The sequence below is a fragment of the Tursiops truncatus genome, chromosome 11 (genome assembly GCF_011762595.2).
Source record: "Tursiops truncatus isolate mTurTru1 chromosome 11, mTurTru1.mat.Y, whole genome shotgun sequence".
NCBI classification, from domain to species: domain Eukaryota; kingdom Metazoa; phylum Chordata; class Mammalia; order Artiodactyla; family Delphinidae; genus Tursiops; species Tursiops truncatus.
The window spans coordinates 96,818,587-96,838,404 of NC_047044.1; the positions used below are offsets into that span (position 1 = coordinate 96,818,587).

At 44.2% G+C, this 19,818-nt stretch overlaps 1 protein-coding gene across 4 annotated transcripts in view; it reads left to right on the forward strand.

The window, feature by feature from the left end:
• Nucleotides 1-19,818, forward strand: part of ANO2 (anoctamin 2) — a 339,121-nt gene that overhangs the window by 149,371 nt on the left and 169,932 nt on the right. For all 4 annotated transcript variants that reach the window (XM_033867162.2, XM_033867161.1, XM_033867163.1 and 1 more), the window contains one exon: nt 15,463-15,597. In XM_033867162.2, the coding sequence (XP_033723053.1) occupies nt 15,463-15,597 (135 nt within the window). The remainder of the gene's footprint in view (nt 1-15,462; nt 15,598-19,818) is intronic.

Genomic DNA, 19,818 nt, shown 5'->3' on the forward strand with positions numbered 1-19,818 from the left:
TTTACTTTTGTTTTCTTTGCCTGAGGAGACATGTCCAAAAAATATTGCTAAGACCAATGTCAAAGAGCTTACTATGTTTTCTTTTAGGAATGTTAAGGTTTTGGGTTTTACATTAAAGTCTTTTATCCATTTTGAATTTATTTTTGTGCATGGTGTGAGAGAGTAGTCCAGTTTGATTCTTTTGTATATACCTGTCCAGTTTTCCCAACACCACTTACTGAAGAGGCTGTCTTTCCCCATTGTATATTTTTGACTCCTTTGTCATAGATTAATTGCCCATACATGGGTGAGTTCATTTCTGGGCTCTCTATTCTGTTCCATTGATCTATGTGTCTGTTTTTGTGCTGGTACCATATTGTTTGAATTAATGTAGCTTTGTAGTATAGTATGAAATCAGGGTGCCTGATATCTCCAGCTTTGTTCTTCTTTCTAAAGATTCTTTTGGCTATTTGGGGTCTTTTGTGCTTCCATACAAATTTTAAAATTATTTGTTCTAGTTCTGTGAAAAATGACATTGGTAGTTTGATAGGGATTGCACTGAATCTGTAGGTTGCCTTGGATAGTACAGTATTAATATTTTTACAGTGTTAATTCTTCCAGTCTATGAACATGGTATATCTTTTCATCTGTTTGTGTTGTCTTCAGTTTCTTATAGTTTTCCAAGTGCAGGTCTTTAACCTCCTTAGTTAGATTTATTCCTAGGATTTTATTTTTTTTATTTTTATTTTTTTTTTGCGGTACGCGGGCCTCTCCTGTTGCGGAGCACAGGCTCTGGATGCTTAGGCTCAGCGGCCATGGCTCACGGGCCCAGCCGCTCCGCGGCATGTGGGATCTTCCCAGACCGGGGCACAAACCCGTGTCCCCTGCATCAGCAGGCAGACTCTCAACCACTGCGCCACCAGGGAAGCCCCATATTCTTTTTGATGCAGTGATAAATAGGATTGTTTTCTTAATTTCTCTTTCTGATATTCATTGTTAATATATAGAAATGCAACAGATTTCTGTATATTAATTTTGTATCCTGCAAATTTACCAAATTCATGGGTGAGTTCTAGTAAAATTTTGGTGGTGTCTTTAGGAAGTTCTATGTATAGTATCATGTCATCTGCAGACAGTGACAGTTTTACTTCTTCCTTTCCAATTTGGATTCCTTTTTTTTCCTTTTTCTTGTCTGATCACTGTGGCTAGGACTTCCAATACCATGTTGAATAAAAGTGGCAAGAGTGGGCTTTTTGTCTTATTCCTTATCTTAGAGGAAATAGTTTCAGCTTTTCACCATTGAGTATGATGTTAACTGTAGGCTTGTCATATATGGCCTTTGCTATGTTGAGGTATGCTCCTTCTATACCCACTTCATTGAGAGTTTTTGATCATAAATCGGTGTTGAATTTTGTCAAAAGCGTTTTTTGCATCTATTGAGATGACCATATAATTTTTATTGTTTAATTTGTTAATGTGGTGTATGACATAGATTGATTTGTGGATATTCAACCATCCTTGCATACCTGGGATAAATCCCACTTGATCATGGTGTACGATCTTTTTAATGTATTGTTAAATTTGATTGCTAATATTTTCTTGAGGATTTTTATATCTATGTTCTTCAATGATATTGGCCTGTAACTTTTTCTGTGTGCGTGATATCTTTGTCTGGTTTTGATATCAGGGTGATGCTGGCCTTGCAGAATGAGTTTTGGAAACATTTCCTCTGCAATTTTTTGGAATCGTTTGAGAATGATAAGTGTTAGCTCTTCTCTAAACGTTTGGTAGAATTCACCTATGAAGCCATCTCATCCTGAACTTTTGTTTGTTGGGAGGTTTTTTTGTTTTTATTTTTGTTTTTTATTACTGATTCAATCTCAACACTGGTACTTGGTCTGTTCCTATTTTCTATTTCTTCCTTGTTCAATCTTGGGAGAATGAACATTTCTAGGAATTTATTTCTTCTAGATTGTTTATTTTATTGGAGTATAATTGTTCATAGCAATCTCTTATGATCCTTTGTACTTCTGTGGTGTTGGTTGTAACTTCTTTTTCATTTCTGATTTTATTGATTTAGGCTCTCTTTCTTTTTTTCTTGATGAGTATGGCTAAAGGTTTACCAATTTTGTTTATCTTTTCAAAAATCAGCTCTTAGTTTCATTGATCTTTTCTATCTTTTTTTTAGTCTCTTTCATTTATTTCTGTTCTGATCTTTATGATTTATTTCCTTCCACGAACCTTGGATTTTGTTTGTTCTTCTTTTTCTGTTTTCATTTGTCTCCAGGTATTTTTTAATTCTTCTTTGATTTCTTCAGTGACTCATTGGTTGTTTAGTAGCATATTGTTTAGCCTCCATGTATTTGTGTTTTTTGCAGGTTTTTTTCCCTGTACTTAATTTCTACTCTCATAGCATTGTAGTCAGAAAAGGTGCATGATATGATTTCAATATTTTAAAATTTCCTGAGACTTTTGTGACCTGACATGTGATCCAGTATGGAGAATGTTCCATGTGCACTTGAGAGAATGTGCATTTTGTTGCTTTTGGATGGAATGTCCTAATGGTCTAATGTGTCACTTAAGGCCAGTGTTTCCTTATTGATTTTCTGTCTGGATGGTCTGTCCATTGATGTAATGGGATGTTAAAGTCCCCCACTATTATTGTGTTGCTGTCAGTTTCTCCCTTTATGTCTGTTAATATTTGCTTTATGCAATTAGTTCCTACTACATTGGGTGCATATATATTTACAATTGTTGTATATTCTTCTTGGATTGATCCCTTGATCATTATGTAGTGTCCTTCTTTGTCTCTTATTTCAGTCTTTGTTTTAACGTCTATTTTGTCTGATTTAAAATAGACTTTGTTTTAAAGTGTATTTTATCTGATTGTATTGCTACCCTGGCTTTCTTTTCATTTACATTTGCATGTACTACCTTTTTTCATTCCCTCACTTTCAGTCTGTGTGTGTTTTTAGATTTGAAGTGAGTCTCTTGTTGGCAGCATATATATGTGTATTGTTTTTGTATCTGTTCAGCCACTCTGTGTGTTTTGATTGGAGCATTTAGTCCTTTTACATTTATAGTAATTATTGATAGGTATGTACTTATTGCCATTTTGTTAATCGTTTTTGCATTGTTTTGTAATTCTTTTTTGTTCCTATTTCTTCTTTTTCTCTTTTTCCTTATGATTTGATGACTATTTTTTTTTTTTTTTTTTTTTTTTGCGGTACGCGGACCTCTCACTGCTGTGGCCTCTCCCGTTGTGGAGCACAGGCTCCGGATGCTTAGGCTCAGCGGCCATGGCTCACGGGCCCAGCCGCTCTGCGGCATGTGGGATCTTCCCGGACCGGGGCACGAACCCGTGTCCCCCGCATCAGCGGGCGGACTCTCAACCACTGTGCCACCAGGGAAGCCCTGATGACTATCTTTAGTGTTATGTTTGGATTCCTTTCTCTTTTATGTGTGTGTATCTATTATAGATTTTTGGTTTGTGGTTACCATGAAATTTATATATAACAATCTCTGTGTGTGTGTGTGTGTGTGTGTGTGTGTGTGTGTGTGTGTCTTTGTGTCTCTCTGTCTCTGTCTTTGTCTGTATCTCTGTTGCTCTCGTATATAGATACGATTGTTTTAGGTTGCTGATATCTTACATTCAAGGGCTTTTTAACAGCCCTGCATTTTTACTCCATCCCCCATGTGTACTGTTTTTGAAATCATATTTTGCATCTCTTTGTTTCGTGTATCCGTTAACTACTTGTTGTGAATGTAGATGATTTTGCTTCTTTGTCTTTTAAACTTTCTACTAGCTTTATACGTGGTTGATTGACTACTTTTATTGTATATTTGCCTTTATCAATAAGAGTTTTCCTTTTGTAATTTTCGTATTTCTAGCTGTGGCCTTTTCTTTTTTGCTTAGAGAAGTCCCTTTCACATTTCTTGTAAAGCTAGTTTGGCGGTGCTGAACTCTTTTAGCTTCTGCTTATCTGTAAAACTTTTGATACCTCCATCACATCTGAATGAAAGCCTGCTAAGCAGAGTGGTTTTGGTTTTAGGTTCTTCCCTTCATCACTTTAAATACATTGTGCCACTCCCTTCTGGCCTGCAGAGTTTCTGCCGAAAAGTCAGCTGATAGTCCAATGGGAGTTCCTTGTAGCTTTTCCCTTGCTGCTTTGAATATTCTCTCTTTATCTTTGATTTTTTGCCATTTTAATTACAGTATGTCTTATTGTGGTCTTTGGGTTGATCCTGTTTGGGACTCCCTGTATGTCCTGGGCCTGGATGTCTGTTTCCTTTCCCAGATTAGGGGAGCTTTCAGCTCTTGTGTCTTAAATATGTTCTCTGCCCCTTTCTCTTTTCTTCTCCTGGAACCCCTATAATATGAATGTTAGAACACTTCATGTTGTCCCAGAGGTCTCTTAAACTGTCCTCATTTCTTTATCTCCTTTTTCCTGTTCAGCCAGAGTGATTTTCATGTCTTTTTTCCAGTTCACTGATCCATTCCTCTGTATCTTCTAATCTACTGCTGATTCCTTCTAATGTATTTTTCATTTCATTTATTGGGTTCTTTATGTCTGTTTGGTTCTTCTTTATATTGCCTAACTCTTTGTTAAAAACTTCTCTCACTCTGTTCATCCTGTCTTCTCCCAAGTTCTTTAAATATCCTTACAGTCATTACCTTGTTCTTTTTATATGGTAGATTGATTATCTCCTCTTCACTTAGTTCTTCTTCTAGGGTTTTATCTTGTTCTTTTGTTTGGAGCATACTTCTCAGTTGCCTCATTTTGCCTCATTTGCCGTTTTTATTTCTATGTATTTGGTAAGTTGGAGAAGTGGCCTTTTGTAGGGGAGGTCCTGTGCGTCCCATCAGTGCACTCCCCTCTGGTCACCAGAGATATATGCTGCAGGGGTGCCCCTTCCGTGGGCTGTGTGGGTCCTTCTGTTGTGGTGGGCTGACTACTGTGGGTGGTCTGGTAGGCGTGACCCCCAGTCCAGTTGGTTGCCAGGCCATGCCTTGTATGGAAGCTGCTGCCTGCTGACGGGCAGGGCTCAGTCACAAGGTGGCTGGCAGCTGAGCCTGGGAGGGTCCTGGGTCTAGTGCTGGCCTGCTTGTGGGTGGGATGTGTTCGGGGTGGGTGGGTTGTGGGGTTGGAGGTCCTGGATCTAGTGCTGGCCTGCCAGTGGGTGTGGCTGGCTCTTAACACCCCAGAAGAACTAGCTAACTTCAGGTTCTGGGGTGTCTTAAAGCTGGTTTTGGCCTGCTGGTGAGTGGGGCTGGATCCTCGGATGGCTGGCTGAGGGGTTCAGGGTATCTTGGAGCTGATGTCAGCCTGCTGGTGGGTGGGGCCAGGGACCAAGGTGTCCCAGAGCTAGAGCTGGTCCTCTGGTGGTCAGAGCCAAGTCCAGAGGTCTCTGGCTACAGGGCCTTGGGGGTCCCAGGGCTGATATTGGCCCATTGGTGGGCAGGGCTTGTGGGCAGGGCTGGTTCCTGACACATCAGGCTGTGGAGCCCAGAGTGTCCCAAAACTTGTGTTGGTCCCCTGATGCGTTTGGCCAGCTCGCTGGGTGGCTGGCTTGAGGGGCCCAAGGTGCCAATCTGCTGGTGAATGGGCTGGGTTCTGATATGGTGGGCGTTAGGACTGCGGTGGTCCTGGGGCTGGTGGGTGATGCCAGATTGGGGCTAGTGCTGGCCCACTGGTGAGTGGCACCAGGTCCTGCGGTCTCTGGCCGCAGAGTCCAGGGGTGCTGGAGCTGGTGTGGGCTGGCTGGTGTGCAGGACTGAAGCCCAGAGGGTCCCAAGGCTAGTGCCAGCTCACTGGTGGGCAGAAAGGTCTTGGAGGCTCAGGCTGCAGAACCCTGGGTGTCCTGGGGCATGTGCTAGTGCACTGGTGTGTGGGGCTGGGTCCTAGGACCCTTGTGGGGTAGGGCTAGGTCCTGGGGCAGGTATAGTCTCAGGAGGTCTTATGGCAGCCAGCCTGCTGGTGGGTGGGACCGTGTCCCTGTTCACCTGGTTGCTTCGCTTGGCCTGAGGCGTCGCAGTACTGATGCCAGCAGCTTGGTGGGCAGGGCCAGGCCGTGGCACTAATAAGCTAGAGGGAGGATTCCATATGGTGCTTGCCAGTTCTAGTGTTCTCGTGATAGAAGGAGCTCCCAAGGTGGGCTGCCGCCAGCGTCTCTGCCCCCAGGGTGAGCTCCAGTCACCTCCTGCCTCTCCGAGAGGCTCTCCAAGGTCAGCAGGTGGGTCTGGCCCAGGCTCCTTTCAAATTACTGCTTCTGCCGTGGGGTCCTGGAGTGTGTGAGGTTTTGTGAACATCCTTTAAGAGAGGAGTCTGTGTTTCCCACAGCCCTCTGGCTCCCCTTGGCCTTCAAAGCCAGACATTCTGGGGGCCTGTCTTCCCAGGGCAGGACCCCCAGGCTGGGGAGCCTGATGTGGGGCTCGGACCCCTCACTCCTCGTGGAGAACCTCTGCAGTTGTCAGTTTCCTCCTGTTTGTGGGTGGCCTACCTGGGGGGGGGGGTGGATTGTACTACACGGGGTCTCGGCCCCTCCTGCCCGTGTCATTGTGGTTCCTTCTTTATATCTTTAGTTGCTGATGATCCTTTCTGCTAGATTCTGGTCTTTCTCATCAGTAGTTGCTCTGTGAATTGTTGCAATGTTGGTGTGCTCCTGGGAGGAGGTGAACTCAGGGGTTTCCTACTCTGTCATCTCGGCCATGTCCTCTGACAGTCTAACTCTCAGTAAATGAAAAGCCAGTTGGATATAATAGCTCCCCCTCCTTTATCGTTGATTTTGGTAAATGAGAATATCTTTATATATCACATAATAATTTTGATCAGCTGTATAAATTTTGTGGATCTGTGTGAATATCACATAGAGGCGTCTGTGCTGAGTTCTTCTCGCCATTTTTAGGCTCTGCACTAACACGTTATATCTCACCATCAGTGTTCCTTATGCTTCCATCTTTATTTGAAGATTGGTTGTGGGTAAAGAATAAACAATATTTAAGAATGAAAATGAAAACAATGTAAAATGGCTAAAACTACTAGGTGATAAATGGCTGGGAGACTAGGCGTGAGCACGTTCCTCTGATCACCATGTGACGTGTTCTTGGAAGCTCTCACGCTGCTCATTAATAAACAGAAAATGTCTAAATAATTATTTTATGTACTGCTTTTTTACAAATGGAAGTTGGAACAGATGCCATCACGGCCTTTTTTTGATGTGAATGAGCTTCTGGAGGTCGTAGGGTTTTGTAAACCAGGGAGAGGAGAATTCCACTTTAGTTGATAGTATTTTATTAAAATCCTAGAAAATAAATCATGATACTTTGTAAACTGGGAGGCTCAAGTCTGCATGGTCCTCTACTGTGTTACCCAAGAGGTACACATCAGGGGTAAAGTGTAGGCTTGAAATCAGGCTGCTCTGAGATGGAGTCTGGATCCTTCTCTCGTTAGCTGTGCGACTTTACACAAGTTTCTCAATTTCTCTGAGCCGTGCTCAGCTTACGCAAAGAAGGAGGACAGGCCCAGTAACCACCTAATAGGGTTATTGTCAGGACTTAGCATCCATTAAACAAATGCTTATTAAGCTACTGCTATGTGCCAGGCACATTCTCGGGACTAAGGGAACAATGGTGAGCAGGACAGAAGACGTCTGCCCTCATGAAGCTTATATTCTAGCAGTGGAGATGGATAAAAACACAAATTTAGAAAAAATGTTAGGTAACGTTAAGTGTTACGAATAAAAGTGAAGCAAGAGGAGAGCTTAGGCGCCCTTTGGGATGGGGTGAACCCAGGAGGCCTTTCTGAGGAGGTGACGCTGGAGCAGCAACTGAGGAAGTAAGGACATGAATGTGCAAGTGTGAGGACGGAGTTCCAGGCAGAGGGCACAGCCACAGCAAAGGCCCTGAGGTGCAAGCAGATGGGGTGTGTTTGAGCGACAGTAGGGTCCATGAGCTGGAAGCAAGCCACAGAGGGGGACGGCAGGAGAAAACGAAGCAGGATTTGTTTCAAGGCGGTCAGGGGTTTGGGGCCAGAACAAATAGGACCTTGTAGGTCACGAAAACAATTTGGGGTTTCATTGTACATGTGATATAAAGTCCTAAAACCGTCTCAAGAAGAGGAATGAACAAATCCGACAGATTTCTAAAAGAGTACTTCTGGCTTCTGTGTAGCAAAGAGATTTCAGGGGCACGGGTGGAAGTGACCCGGGTGAGGGATGACAGTGGTTGGTCCAGGGTGTGAGTGATGGAGAGGGGGAGGCATGGTTGCATTTGGTGCATTTTTGAAAGTAGCGTCTATAGGATTGGATGTGGATCGTGATAATCAGACTCAACAACGATTACTTCCGTGTCTTTGTCCAGAGCACCTGGATTGGGGTTCTGCACACTTAAATTCGGAAGATGGGGGAGGGCAATTTAAGTGTGTCAGGGGTGGCAGAGAAACCCAGAGTTCCACCTTGGCATCGTAGACCTTGAGACTCCTATTAGCCATCCATTGGGAAATGCCAAGTAGGCTGGTGGAATCGTGAGATTGGAAACCAGCAACCTGGAAAAACACAAATACTTTGCTTTTCCCTGGTTCCATCCCATGAACTGGGGATAAATCTCATAACTGGGAAATGAGCTTTTTTTTTTTTTTTTTTTTTTTTTTTTTTGCGGTACGCGGGCCTCTCAGTGCTGTGGCCTCTCCCGTTGCGGAGCACAGGCTCCGGACGCGCAGGCTCAGCGGCCATGGCTCACGGGCCCAGCCGCTCCGCGGCATGTGGGATCTTCCCGGACCGGGGCATGAACCTGCGTCTCCTGTGTCGGCAGGCGGACTCTCAACCACTGCGCCACCAGGGAAGCCCGGAAATGAGCTTTTCTTGACTGTTTTAGGGTCATTGGGAATGTACAGCCATTGCTGTTAACTCTTATAAGATTTTCTTCTTTGCTTTGCGGTGTGGTGTGGTAGTTAAGAGCAGGGGCTTTTGGACTTTAACAGATGAGAGTTTTTGGATTGTCTACAACCTAATGGCTTCACCGAGGTATTTCATCTTTACGTTTGCATTTGCTCATTTATTAGATGGAGCTATAATGCCTGTTTCTAGGACTGCCACGTAGGCTTGTGAATTTCGTGCCTTGTCCATGGGTCCCTGGCTGAGGGGGCTTGTGGAGCCTGAAACCCCGACCACGCTCTGCTCCCCAAGCCTCATACCTCTGTGTAGGGCCGTGCATTCCCAGAGGAAGGAACCTTTTCATTCATCCAAGGACTCCATTTGCTTGCCAAGCCCTGTATCCTTTCACAGGATTCTTGTGAGGATCATTAGAGATACTGCACGCAAAACATTAGGCAGAGCCCCTGGGACGAAGCTATTTTATTTTATTTTGGGATGGGGAGGCATGGCTGCTAACCTAGGTCCACCCACCCACTGAAGGAAACACACAAAGCAGTAGAAAGACTTGGGTCAGAACATGCCTTTCGTGTTTCTCCTGGATTCTGAAGGCGATCCTGCCGAGGCTGTGGTTTCTGGAAGCTTGATCTCTTCCTACCTTGTTTCTCTTGCTTTAACTTACTTTCTCAGCTTTGACGTCTCATCTGCCTGGCTCTTCCATCTGCCACTTGCATCTCCCTTCTCTAGTTGCCCCCGGACTGGATGCCCCGCACATCTGGCCCCTGGCCCTCTTGGGTCTTTGGTCCTGTTTACCCCTCTGAACACATCTGCTACGTGCAGGGCCTGGGATGGACCATGTCAACCCTGCCGACCCTGGCTCCTGGGCCTGCACCCCATCAGCCTGGCCCCGCAGGTCCTCTTGCTTCGCAGACTGTTCTTTATTTGGAAGCCTTTTAAACGAGAGGACTTGGCAGGGGAGAGGGAGGCCTTGACAGCAGTCTCGCAGAAGAGCGTTCAAGACTCAGGGTGTTCTGATGCCCAGGAGCACTTCTTTCCCTCCGGAACTTCGGAGCAGCCCCCACCCCGTTCGCTGGCGTCTGTGTTGTCTCCTAACGTTAGGACTCGAGCTAAGCCTGATTTTCACAGCCCTGCCAGTCTGAGCCCAGCCCCTTTTCACTGTACCTTCTGAATTTGCCCCATATTAGCAAAATTTTCTTGCCAGAAGGGGGCCTTCTCTTGGCCTCCCTGGGACGGCTAAGAACTCAGAGTCTCCTGGCCTCAGATGGTTGATCGGAGGAGCCAGTGGCTGTGTCTGCTGGCTTGAGCCCCGCAGACGCGGATGCAGCCCGGTTCCTGCTGTCAGCTCTGGCAGAGGGTGACCGTCCAGCTGTTCTTCCCAACCACATACAGGGCTGGGTTCGGGCCCTGGACTGTCCAGCCGATGATGAGAAGGCAGACTTCGGGAGGCAGGTTGAGGGAGAGTCCTGGGGAGCCTGCCATCCTGTGACTGCGGCGTGGGGATCCTTTCTCACGGGCACGTCTGTACTCACTGCGGAGAAGGACCACGTGCTGCAGGTCCTGGGATCAAGGAAGAACATTGTTAACGCCCGAGGTCCCCCACCCTCATCCCGTTCCCTTGTAGTCGCTGCCTTCCTCGGGCTAATGACCATTTGTATTTAACACAGTTATTTTGTTTTTGAACTTTATAGAAATAGAATCGTACTGTACAGTAATTCTTTTGTGCCTGGCTTCTTTTGTTCAGATGATAGGTGTGAGACTTGTCCATATTGTTGTGTGTTTTTGTGTTCTGTCCATTCTCCTTGCTGTATAATATTCTGTTGGGCAAACGTATCAGAACGTGTTCATGCATTCTGTTGCTTATAGCCATCTGGGGAGCTCCCGGTCTGCGGGGTGTCAGGAACAGTGCTGCTGTGAACTTGGTGTGTCTTTCAGCTCACAGATTCCCATCTGTGCTGGGCAGGTACTGAGGAGCAGAGCTGTAGGGTCACAGGGGAGGGCCGTGCTCAGCTCTGGCAGACGCTGCCAAGCCACCTGCCAAAGAGGCTCCACCTGTGCACATCCCACCAGCACCATGTGAACGTTTGGAAAAACGTGGAGGAATCCCAACACTGGCATTTTCCCTCTTTTTCGTTCTTGCCATTCCCACGAGTGTGCAGAGGTATTGCATTGCGATTTCATCTGCATTTCCCTGATGATCTGATGCTTAGGGAAGCTGAACACCTCTTCGTATGCTTATTGGTCACTTGGGTACCTTTTTTTAACCAAGTATTCCTTAGGTCTTTTGCCCATTTTTCTGTTGGATTTTCTGCCTAATTCTTATTGAGCTTTGGAAGTTTTTCATGTTTTCCAGATCCAAGTCCATTGTGGGATGTATGTATGTCAGTATTTTTCCCATTCACTCACTCACTAGTGTCTTTTGATGAATAGAGGTTCCTCATTTTAATGTAGTAGTGCACACCAATTTTTAGAGTAATATCCTGTACAACAGTTAATGTTTATTGCTTGCTGACTTGTGTCCTCGTATACCTTGCTCATTTAACTTTCACATTGACATATTTTTCAAATGGGAAAAATGAAGCTTAGAGAAGCTAAGAGACTTTCCCAAGTTAGGAAACAGCAGAGGCCAGGTTCTTGTCCAGCCCTGCCCACTCCAGAGCCTGTGTCCTGTGATCTCTGCTGTTCCACAGAAGGTACCAGCTAATATCCATGGGCACTGTTCAATCCTCCAGTGCCTTTCGTTTGGGTTGTACATTGTTTTTCAGTTAAATTAGTTGCCAACATTTAACAATTAGGAGAAATACAGTTTTCCAGCTTTTTTTTTCAGAAAATTGTAAGATCTGGTAATCCTGGTCTCATTTTCCCACATGTCACCCTGGGCTGCTGGAGATGAGTACCTACTGCTCCCCATAGATGGACATGAGCCCTCTCGTTTTTCGCTGGAGGTGCTTTGGTTGTTCCTGCCTGGCCTGCTTCAATCATTCATGTTTCCTGCCTGCCTCCTGGGGGCATCTGAGTTTTCAGCCCTGCTGTCCTGTTTCCCTTAAGTGACATAGTTGGCTCTTCATCCTTCTCTGTTTCATGTGTTCTTACCTTCATGCATTCTGACCTTCCTGTCTCCCTTTCCCAGGTATCGAGGCTCTGTGCTCAGGCTCTCTGTCCCCCTCTCCAGCCAGTAGTGTTTTTATGGGTAAACAGAGTAGTCCGCTGCCTATGTGGGGCAGTTAGAAGAACACCTCAAAATATTCTACCCCTTCCTTTAAGAGGTGAAGGCGTTGTGTCTCCATAAAGCTTGGAATGCAGACATTTTCCTGGAAGAAGTGATAAAGTATCCCAGTAGGCTTTAATTTATCAGATCGGCTCCTTAAGCAAAAGCCTAAGAGGCAATGGTAGAGAAGATTTGTAGACAGTACAGGTTAGGAGAGTGGTCAGGGAAATCTTACGTCTCTGAGTGGCTGGATGCCTCGGATGGGATGCTGCGATGGGAAAGCTTCAGAGCTGGAAAAAAGCGTGAAGACGTTGTGGGGGATGGGGGATGGATGGGTAGCTAGGTGTAGTTCTTTTAGAACTTAGCAAATTTGCCCTGGGCATGTCTCCTGCTCATCCACTTCCTTTCCTTCTCGAAATTCCTCCTAGAAGTCAGTATAAGGTGGACATTAAGAGCTGGAATCTCAAGTTAGACTCACTGAATTTGAATCTTGTCTTTGCTTCTTACTGGCTGTGGGACCTTGGGTTAGTCAACTTTTTGTACTTCAGTTTCCTCATCTATAATTTGAGGATAATAACATACTACCTCTGTGGGTTGTGAGGACTAAAAAATAAGAATATTTGTAATCTTCTTAGAATGGAGCTTGGCAAATAATTAGCCCCCGATAAACATCAGTTACTGTTGCTGCTGCTGTTACGTTGGCACAAGCACCAGGTGCCAAGAGATCAAATTCTTGCTCTGTCAGGTGCTGGCCACGTGACCTTAGACAAGTCTGTGTGTCCAGGGAGTGTCAGTGTTCTCACCTGGAAAAGATGTTGGGAGAATGAAAAATGAGGTGAAACAAGACAATCAGGATGAAAGCACCGGGCAATTTGTGTTTATTAAGTCTCATCTGTCTCCTCCCTTCTCTCTTCCCCTCTCTTCTGCTGGAGATGGGTAATGGGTAATGGACTAGTGGAGAAGGTGAGGTGAACACCCTTGAAAAAACAACTAGTATTGTCGCATTCACTAACATGGAAGATAAGGACTGTAGTGGTGTCTCTTTTTTTCCCCCCAAGATTGGTAATTTGTGTTTTATCCTTTATTTTCTTGACCAGTCTGACTCAATATTTATCAATTTCATTGATCCTTTCAAACCAGCTCTTGGTTTCATTGATTTTTCTCTTTTCAATTTCATTTATTTCTGTTCCCCCCTTTACTATTTCCTTCCTTCTGTTTGCTTTGGATTTAATTTGTTCTTTTTCTACTTAAAGTGCAAGCTTAGATGATTGATTTAAAGCTTGCTTTTTTAGAATGAATATATGTATATGTATAACTGAATTACTTTGCCGCACACCTGAAAGTAACACAACATTGTAAATCAACTATACTTCAATAAAATAAATCCTAGATGAACTTAAAAAGAAAACTTTCTTATTTTAATACCAAGTATTCAATGCTATAAATTTCTCTCTAAGTATTACTGGCATTCTAAGTATAATGGCATTCCACGAATTTTGATATGTGTGTTTTTATTTTCCTCAGTCAAAAATATTTTCTGATTTTCTTTGTGATTTCTGCTTTGACCCATGGGTTATGTAGAAGGATACTGTTTAATTTCCAAGTATTTGGGGATTTTTCCAGACAGCTTCCTGCCGTTGATTTCTAGTTTAATTCAGTTGTGGTCACGGTACAACATTTTTATTATTTCAGTTATTTGAAATTTATTAGATTTCCTTAATGATTCACAATATGGTCTATCTTGGTGAATGTGTGTTTGCAAAGAATGTATTTTCTGTTGTTGTTTGGTGGAGTGTTGTATAAATGTCAATTCAGTCAAGTTGGTTTGAAGTGTCTTCTGTATCCTTACTGCTTTTTTGTACTGTCAACTACTGAAGGGAAGTGTTGAAATCTCTAATTTATACTGGAGGCTTTGTGTGTTTATCCTTTCAGTTCTATCAGTTTTTATTGCATGCATTTTGATCTATGCATTTGACACATGTATTTTACTGTATGTGTTTTGGATTATTAGGCCTTCTTAATGAAGTGACCATTTTATCACTGTTTGATGTCCCTTTTTATATCTGGTAATGTTCTTTGTTCTGAAGATTATTTTGTTTGTGTCAGCTTTCTTTAGATTAGTGTTGGCATGGTCTATCTTTTTCCAGTCCTTTACTTTTTTCTTTATATTTTAAGTGGGTTTCTTGTACATTTATATTTAATGTAATCATTAACATATTCGCTTTTTTTTTTTTTTTTCTGTACGCGGGCCTCTCACCGCTGTGGCCCCTCGCGCCACGGAGCACAGGCTCCGGACGCGCAGGCTCAGCGGCCATGGCTCACGGGCCCAGCCGCTCTGCGGCATGTGGGATCCTCCCGGACTGGGGCACGAACCCGCATCCCCTGCATCGGCAGGCAGACTCTCAACCACTGCGCCACCAGGGAAGCCCTCACGAAAATTTTTGATTTAATTTTGTTGTTGGGGTGGAAGCTACATTTCCTGGCAGTGTCTTTATCCTAAGTGGAAGCAGCATTCTGGTGGTGGATACATAGATTTTATTTGTTCCTCTTATTCTCTAGTCCTTCCATCAACGGGTGGGCTGGGTTCCCATTTCCCTCCTGTGGTTTATATCGGAGGCTCGTAAGAAATAGAATATACGTCTCCTCTGTGGGTTGTTTTTTCTCGTCAGGCATCCATCATCAATATCCATATAAGGGAAAAGGAAAACCCCTTTTCAGAGGCTTTATGTGGTCATTTACTAACTTTATGAAGTGGGGAACAAAAAGATATGGGTTCGTACCTTTTCTTTTTAAAAGAAATCATTTTTTATTTTAAAAGTAATTCATGAACAAAATAGAGTTAAAAAATGCAGAAAGATAAAAAAAAAGAAATAAAAACCACCCATAATCCCATCAGCTAAAGAAACCATGACTCATATTTTATCGAATTTCTTCTAGTCATTTTTCTATGAGTGCATCTTTGTTCGTCTGTATATATCAGTATACATGCCCCCAAATTTGTGTGTTTTGTTTAAATAAGCTAGTTTCAAAAAGGTGTGTTTTTCTGTGGGTCGAGTACTATGGCACTCATGAAATGCCGATATGTTATTCATGTTTGTCTGGTAAAGATGCCAAAACGTGTGGCATTTTCTTCAGTTTGCTGTTAGTGCTGGATTCCTTCCTGCAGCTACTTTACATGAACAGCCAGGACAGGTGTGTATATGTGATTCTAATGGAATGTGATTCATTTCAGAAAAGACCAGTTGTTGATTCCTTGTGCTGAGGTCCCCTGTTCCCCATGTAACTTTTGTCCCTTTCCACTTTTTTCAACCCGTTCTCAGGTTTAGAGCAAACAGAAAGAAGGAAACTCTATGGTCTTCTCAGTATGTTTTGTTTTCTTCCTTTTCCAGAAAATATTTTGGAGAAAAAATTGGACTGTACTTTGCCTGGCTGGGATTATATACATCCTTCCTCATCCCATCATCCGTCATCGGGGTCATCGTGTTTCTTTATGGATGTGCAACGATCGAAGAAGATATTCCCAGGTGAGTTGGTTTTAACGGAAAAGGCTCAGTTCTCACGCGTCAGTCGTTTGGAGTTTCACCCCAGTTGCAAGTACATTGTACATTTCAGACGCCTCCTTCCAAAGCCTCCCCCTTTGTCCTTCTCCTTCCCGCTTTCCTTACCACGCAGCAGGTCACTTGTCACTTCCCTTTTGAGAGGTCTGGGAGCAACAGATTCTGGGAACAGCTCAGAGCCACGCTGGGTGTGGCCACTTCCTTTCCTGGTCAAGCTCTTCTCCAGGACCAGGGTCTGATTGGGCAGGATCTGAAAACTGATGAAAAAGAAATCATGCCTAAGAAAAGCTTTTTTTCCCCTCAATTTCATGACTTTTTCCCTTTGGTTTCCCAGATGACCCAAGGCAGGAAGTGTTGAGTGGTATTGGATAGAGGTGGCATCTATGTGGTCAGACGCTGCTGGGGTAAAAAGCTGTGAGGCTGTGTCAGAAGCAGGCAGCTCTGGAGCTGAGGAAGCCTCAGCTGTGGCTCAGGATGTCAGAGACTGCAGGAGGCGACAGGCCCCGTAGCGGGGCTCTTGGCGACCCAAGACATGGAACAAAGGTTGATCCTGATGGAGAAGAGAGATCCTACAAGAAAATAGGGACTAAAAAGAGCATCCTCTAGGACTGAATGTGTTACATAGTAACTACGTGACTGGGTACCTCACTCCCTGACTCTTGGTTTCCTTGGCTGTGAAATGGTCACAATGACGCCTACTTCATGGTGGTGTTGTGAGGACTAAAGTTGACAGCGTCTGGCACACAGCAGAGTATTCATAAATTATTGTTGAATGAATCAATATATGTGGAAATAGAGTTTGAGACACTTAGCCAATATTTAGAATTTAAATCTCTTGCCATCTCCAGAACTGGCTTTGCAAACGGAAGCATTCTTTATGCATTTTACCTTTGTTTTTTTTTTTTTTTGGCCATGCCTCGAGCCATGCGGGATCTTAGTTCCCTGACCAGGGACTGAACCCGGGCCGTCTGCAGTGGAAGCGGGGAGTCTTAACCACTGGACTGCCAGGGAATTCCCTCATTTGTGTATTTTAATACTCTTTCAGTTGCAAGTGATAGAAATGCATGTGAACTAACGTACGCAGATAAAGGGAATTTATCCTCAGGGTTTCGGGGGGCCCTCAGGGGCCCCAGTGGCAGGCACGTGGCTAGCCCAAGGGACTATGGAAATAGGGACTCCTTCTGTTTACTGCCCGTCTCTGGTTATATCTAGTATTTATTTGTTTCACTGCAGAGTTTCTCCATTGGATGTAAACACGGCTGCTTGTAGCTCATGGGTGTCGTACCTGAGAGCTTTATACTTGATTGGTCCCAAGTGAAGAGTCCTGTTGACTCCTTTTGGCTTAGGTAGAGGCTCTGGGTCAGCCAGTCGTGGCTTGGGGGCAGTAGCCCGGGGAATGGGGACACTGGGCAGCCTGTGGGTGTCCACGACAGTTGGGGTTAGGGATGGGGGAAGTCGGGGCCACCCTGAAGAAATGGGCAAGAGCTGTGCTCTTTGAGGAAAGCGTATCCACCAGTGGCAGGAACCAGGTGATCTTCCATTATGTCACTCTATAGAAAAGCTCTTGCAGGTTAGGGACACTGGAGATGGCCGTGTCAGTAGTTAGAATAAAGCTCAGTACCTTGGTATGAGAGACAAGGGTTTGGATATGTTTGTGTATAAAAACTGTGGTGTCATCCGTTCAGGGTTCGGGACTGGCGTTCTGGGACCTTTGTCACAGGACCTATGACTTCCGGGCTCTGCCTCGCGCAGCACGAGGGAAGAACGAGTACTTACCAAATTCCTGGTCTTAGTTGTACCAGGCATGGTGCTAGGTGATTTCTGTGTTTTGTTTCTTTGATCCTGTAGAGATCAGTGTTGTCAGTAGGTATTCTCACCTCAGAGAGAGGGAGACATGGATGCTACCTGAGGTCGCTTGTCCAACTGCAGCAATTAATAATTGTCAGGGTTGGGATTTGAGTTCCACCTGCTCCAAGGTCTTTGCTTTTTCCAGTAAGCAGTGCAGTCTTCCGGAGGGCTCTTACCCTCCTCTGCAGCCCAGTTGCTCCAACTGGCCCCAGTTGGTTCAGTCTCAGAAGAAAACCCGGCTCAGTTGCCCCGTTGTGATCCCTGGGGAGCTGGGCCTCAGGTTGATCCAAGCTGAGGACTCCATACCACGCACCTCGAACCAACTCAGTGCAGCGGGTAGGGCATCTGTGTGCTGGTTTACGTCAGGACTTAGAACTTGTGCCCTGGCTCTCCACACGGGAATGCATGTGACGGTGACCGCTGCGGCTGGAAATGACCATGGTCTACACAAGCTGCAAAGTCATTTATTTATGCACATGCATGGACACTCATGTGCGTGCGGGTTTAGACGCGTGTAAAACGTGATCATTATCATTGCAGACATCCTGGAGTGTGCGATGTTTTACGAACTGTGGATAGTAGCCCATTAATGGATTATAGAATCAATGTAATCGTTACCTTTTAAATGAACTAGAATAAGGTAGGAGAGAGTAGAATGAAACATAATATTAGTAGTCATCACGAGAAGGAAGTATCAGAATTGTTTCATGACAGTTATTTTAGCGATATAAGTGTTTTTATGAGGAGCAGGTACGTATATACTCGCATACTGGAATCTGTGGTAAATTTTTTTTAAACTGTTTTTTTAACTTTCTATAACAAAAAAGTTTGAAATTGGCTGCTATAAAATTTGAAAGTTTGGGTGCCAGTTTTTCAGAGTAGGGTGGGGCAAATCAAGAAGGTGGAAATAGAAAAAGTTAAGCACACTATGAAGACGTTTTTGAGAACTGCTTCTTAATCATAATTGTATGTCTATCAAAAGTCCAAGCTCTACGCCTGGCAAAAACTCACAAACTACCAATCCTCATTAACAGAGGAATAGCCTCTAAGTCCCAATACCGAATCCAAATGAATTCGTACTCTTCTAGGGTCTGTGTCTACCAGCCTCTCCTAAGCGTGATTAAAAACTTGCACTCTTCCTGGGATTATTGTAAAGGTTTCTAATTTGGGCATTAAGCCTGGAATTTAGTATCTGTGTATCACTTTAAAAAAAGCTTTATTTTGAAAACAGTATAGATTCACAGGAAGTGGTAAAGATAGTGCAGAGGGCCCAGGGCACCCTTCATCCAGTTACCGCCAGTGATTACGTCTTATATAACTACAGTACAGTATCAAAACCAGAAAATTTACATCACGTGGAACTTTAAATGGTACCTTTTATCGCCAAGAACTTTGATATGTGAGACACAAGCGTCACTTGTAAATAATAATTCCGTATGTGCACGGTATATCTATAGAACCTTCCTTGACTTCGCAAGGGGCTGGTTGCATTTGTTCTCCATTTGCTTACACGCCTAGGAAAGACTGGAGCATTTTTTTAAAGCTAATTAATCTAAACCATATTTTCAAAAATTGGTCAGTTTAGACCTGAAACCTTAATAGCAGATGTTCTGTCTGAATTTCCTGAATAATTGCCTCCCTTTGTGGCTAATACAGCTCTGTGTCGCCTGACCTGTGAGCAGTGGGTCACTCATTGAGGACACCACCCACTCTGGGGTCTTGGTTCACCTGATGGTCAGCCCATTCATCAATCTTCTGCTTCGTAGAGAAAATGATAGATTGAAGAAATACACCATTGCATTTATAGCCACTGTTACTTCGAACTGGGAATCTGTGGTGAAGGCAGCTAGTGAATGACCCAGACCTGACTTCAGTTCTAGGGGAGGTTCCCCCATCTTTCAGCTTGTCTAGAGGCAGCCTCTTTCAGAGACTACAGAGTCCTTTTAATGTCATCCTAAGGCAGAATTTCTCCAGAATTCTGTTCAAATTGCTTGCATCAAAAAACCCAAAAGATGAAACAAAAAACCCCAACCCAATACACGTAGAGCATTCTGACTTCAAACTGAAAAGATGTGATGAGTATCCATGTACCACGGCTGCCATTTTGTACAAAATGATTGGCAGTTGACTGTGTTCTGATTTTAAAACCAGTAATGTACACAGCCCTTAAGTTTCAAAGTGTGCCAAGTTGGTGGCTAATACTTTTTTACTTCTGACCTTTTAGCATTGACTAGTTTTGTTTTTTTTTTTTTTTTTGCTGTACGCGGGCCTCTCACCGTTGTGGCCTCTCCCGTTGCGGAGCACAGGCTCCGGACGCGCAGACTCAGCGGCCATGGCTCA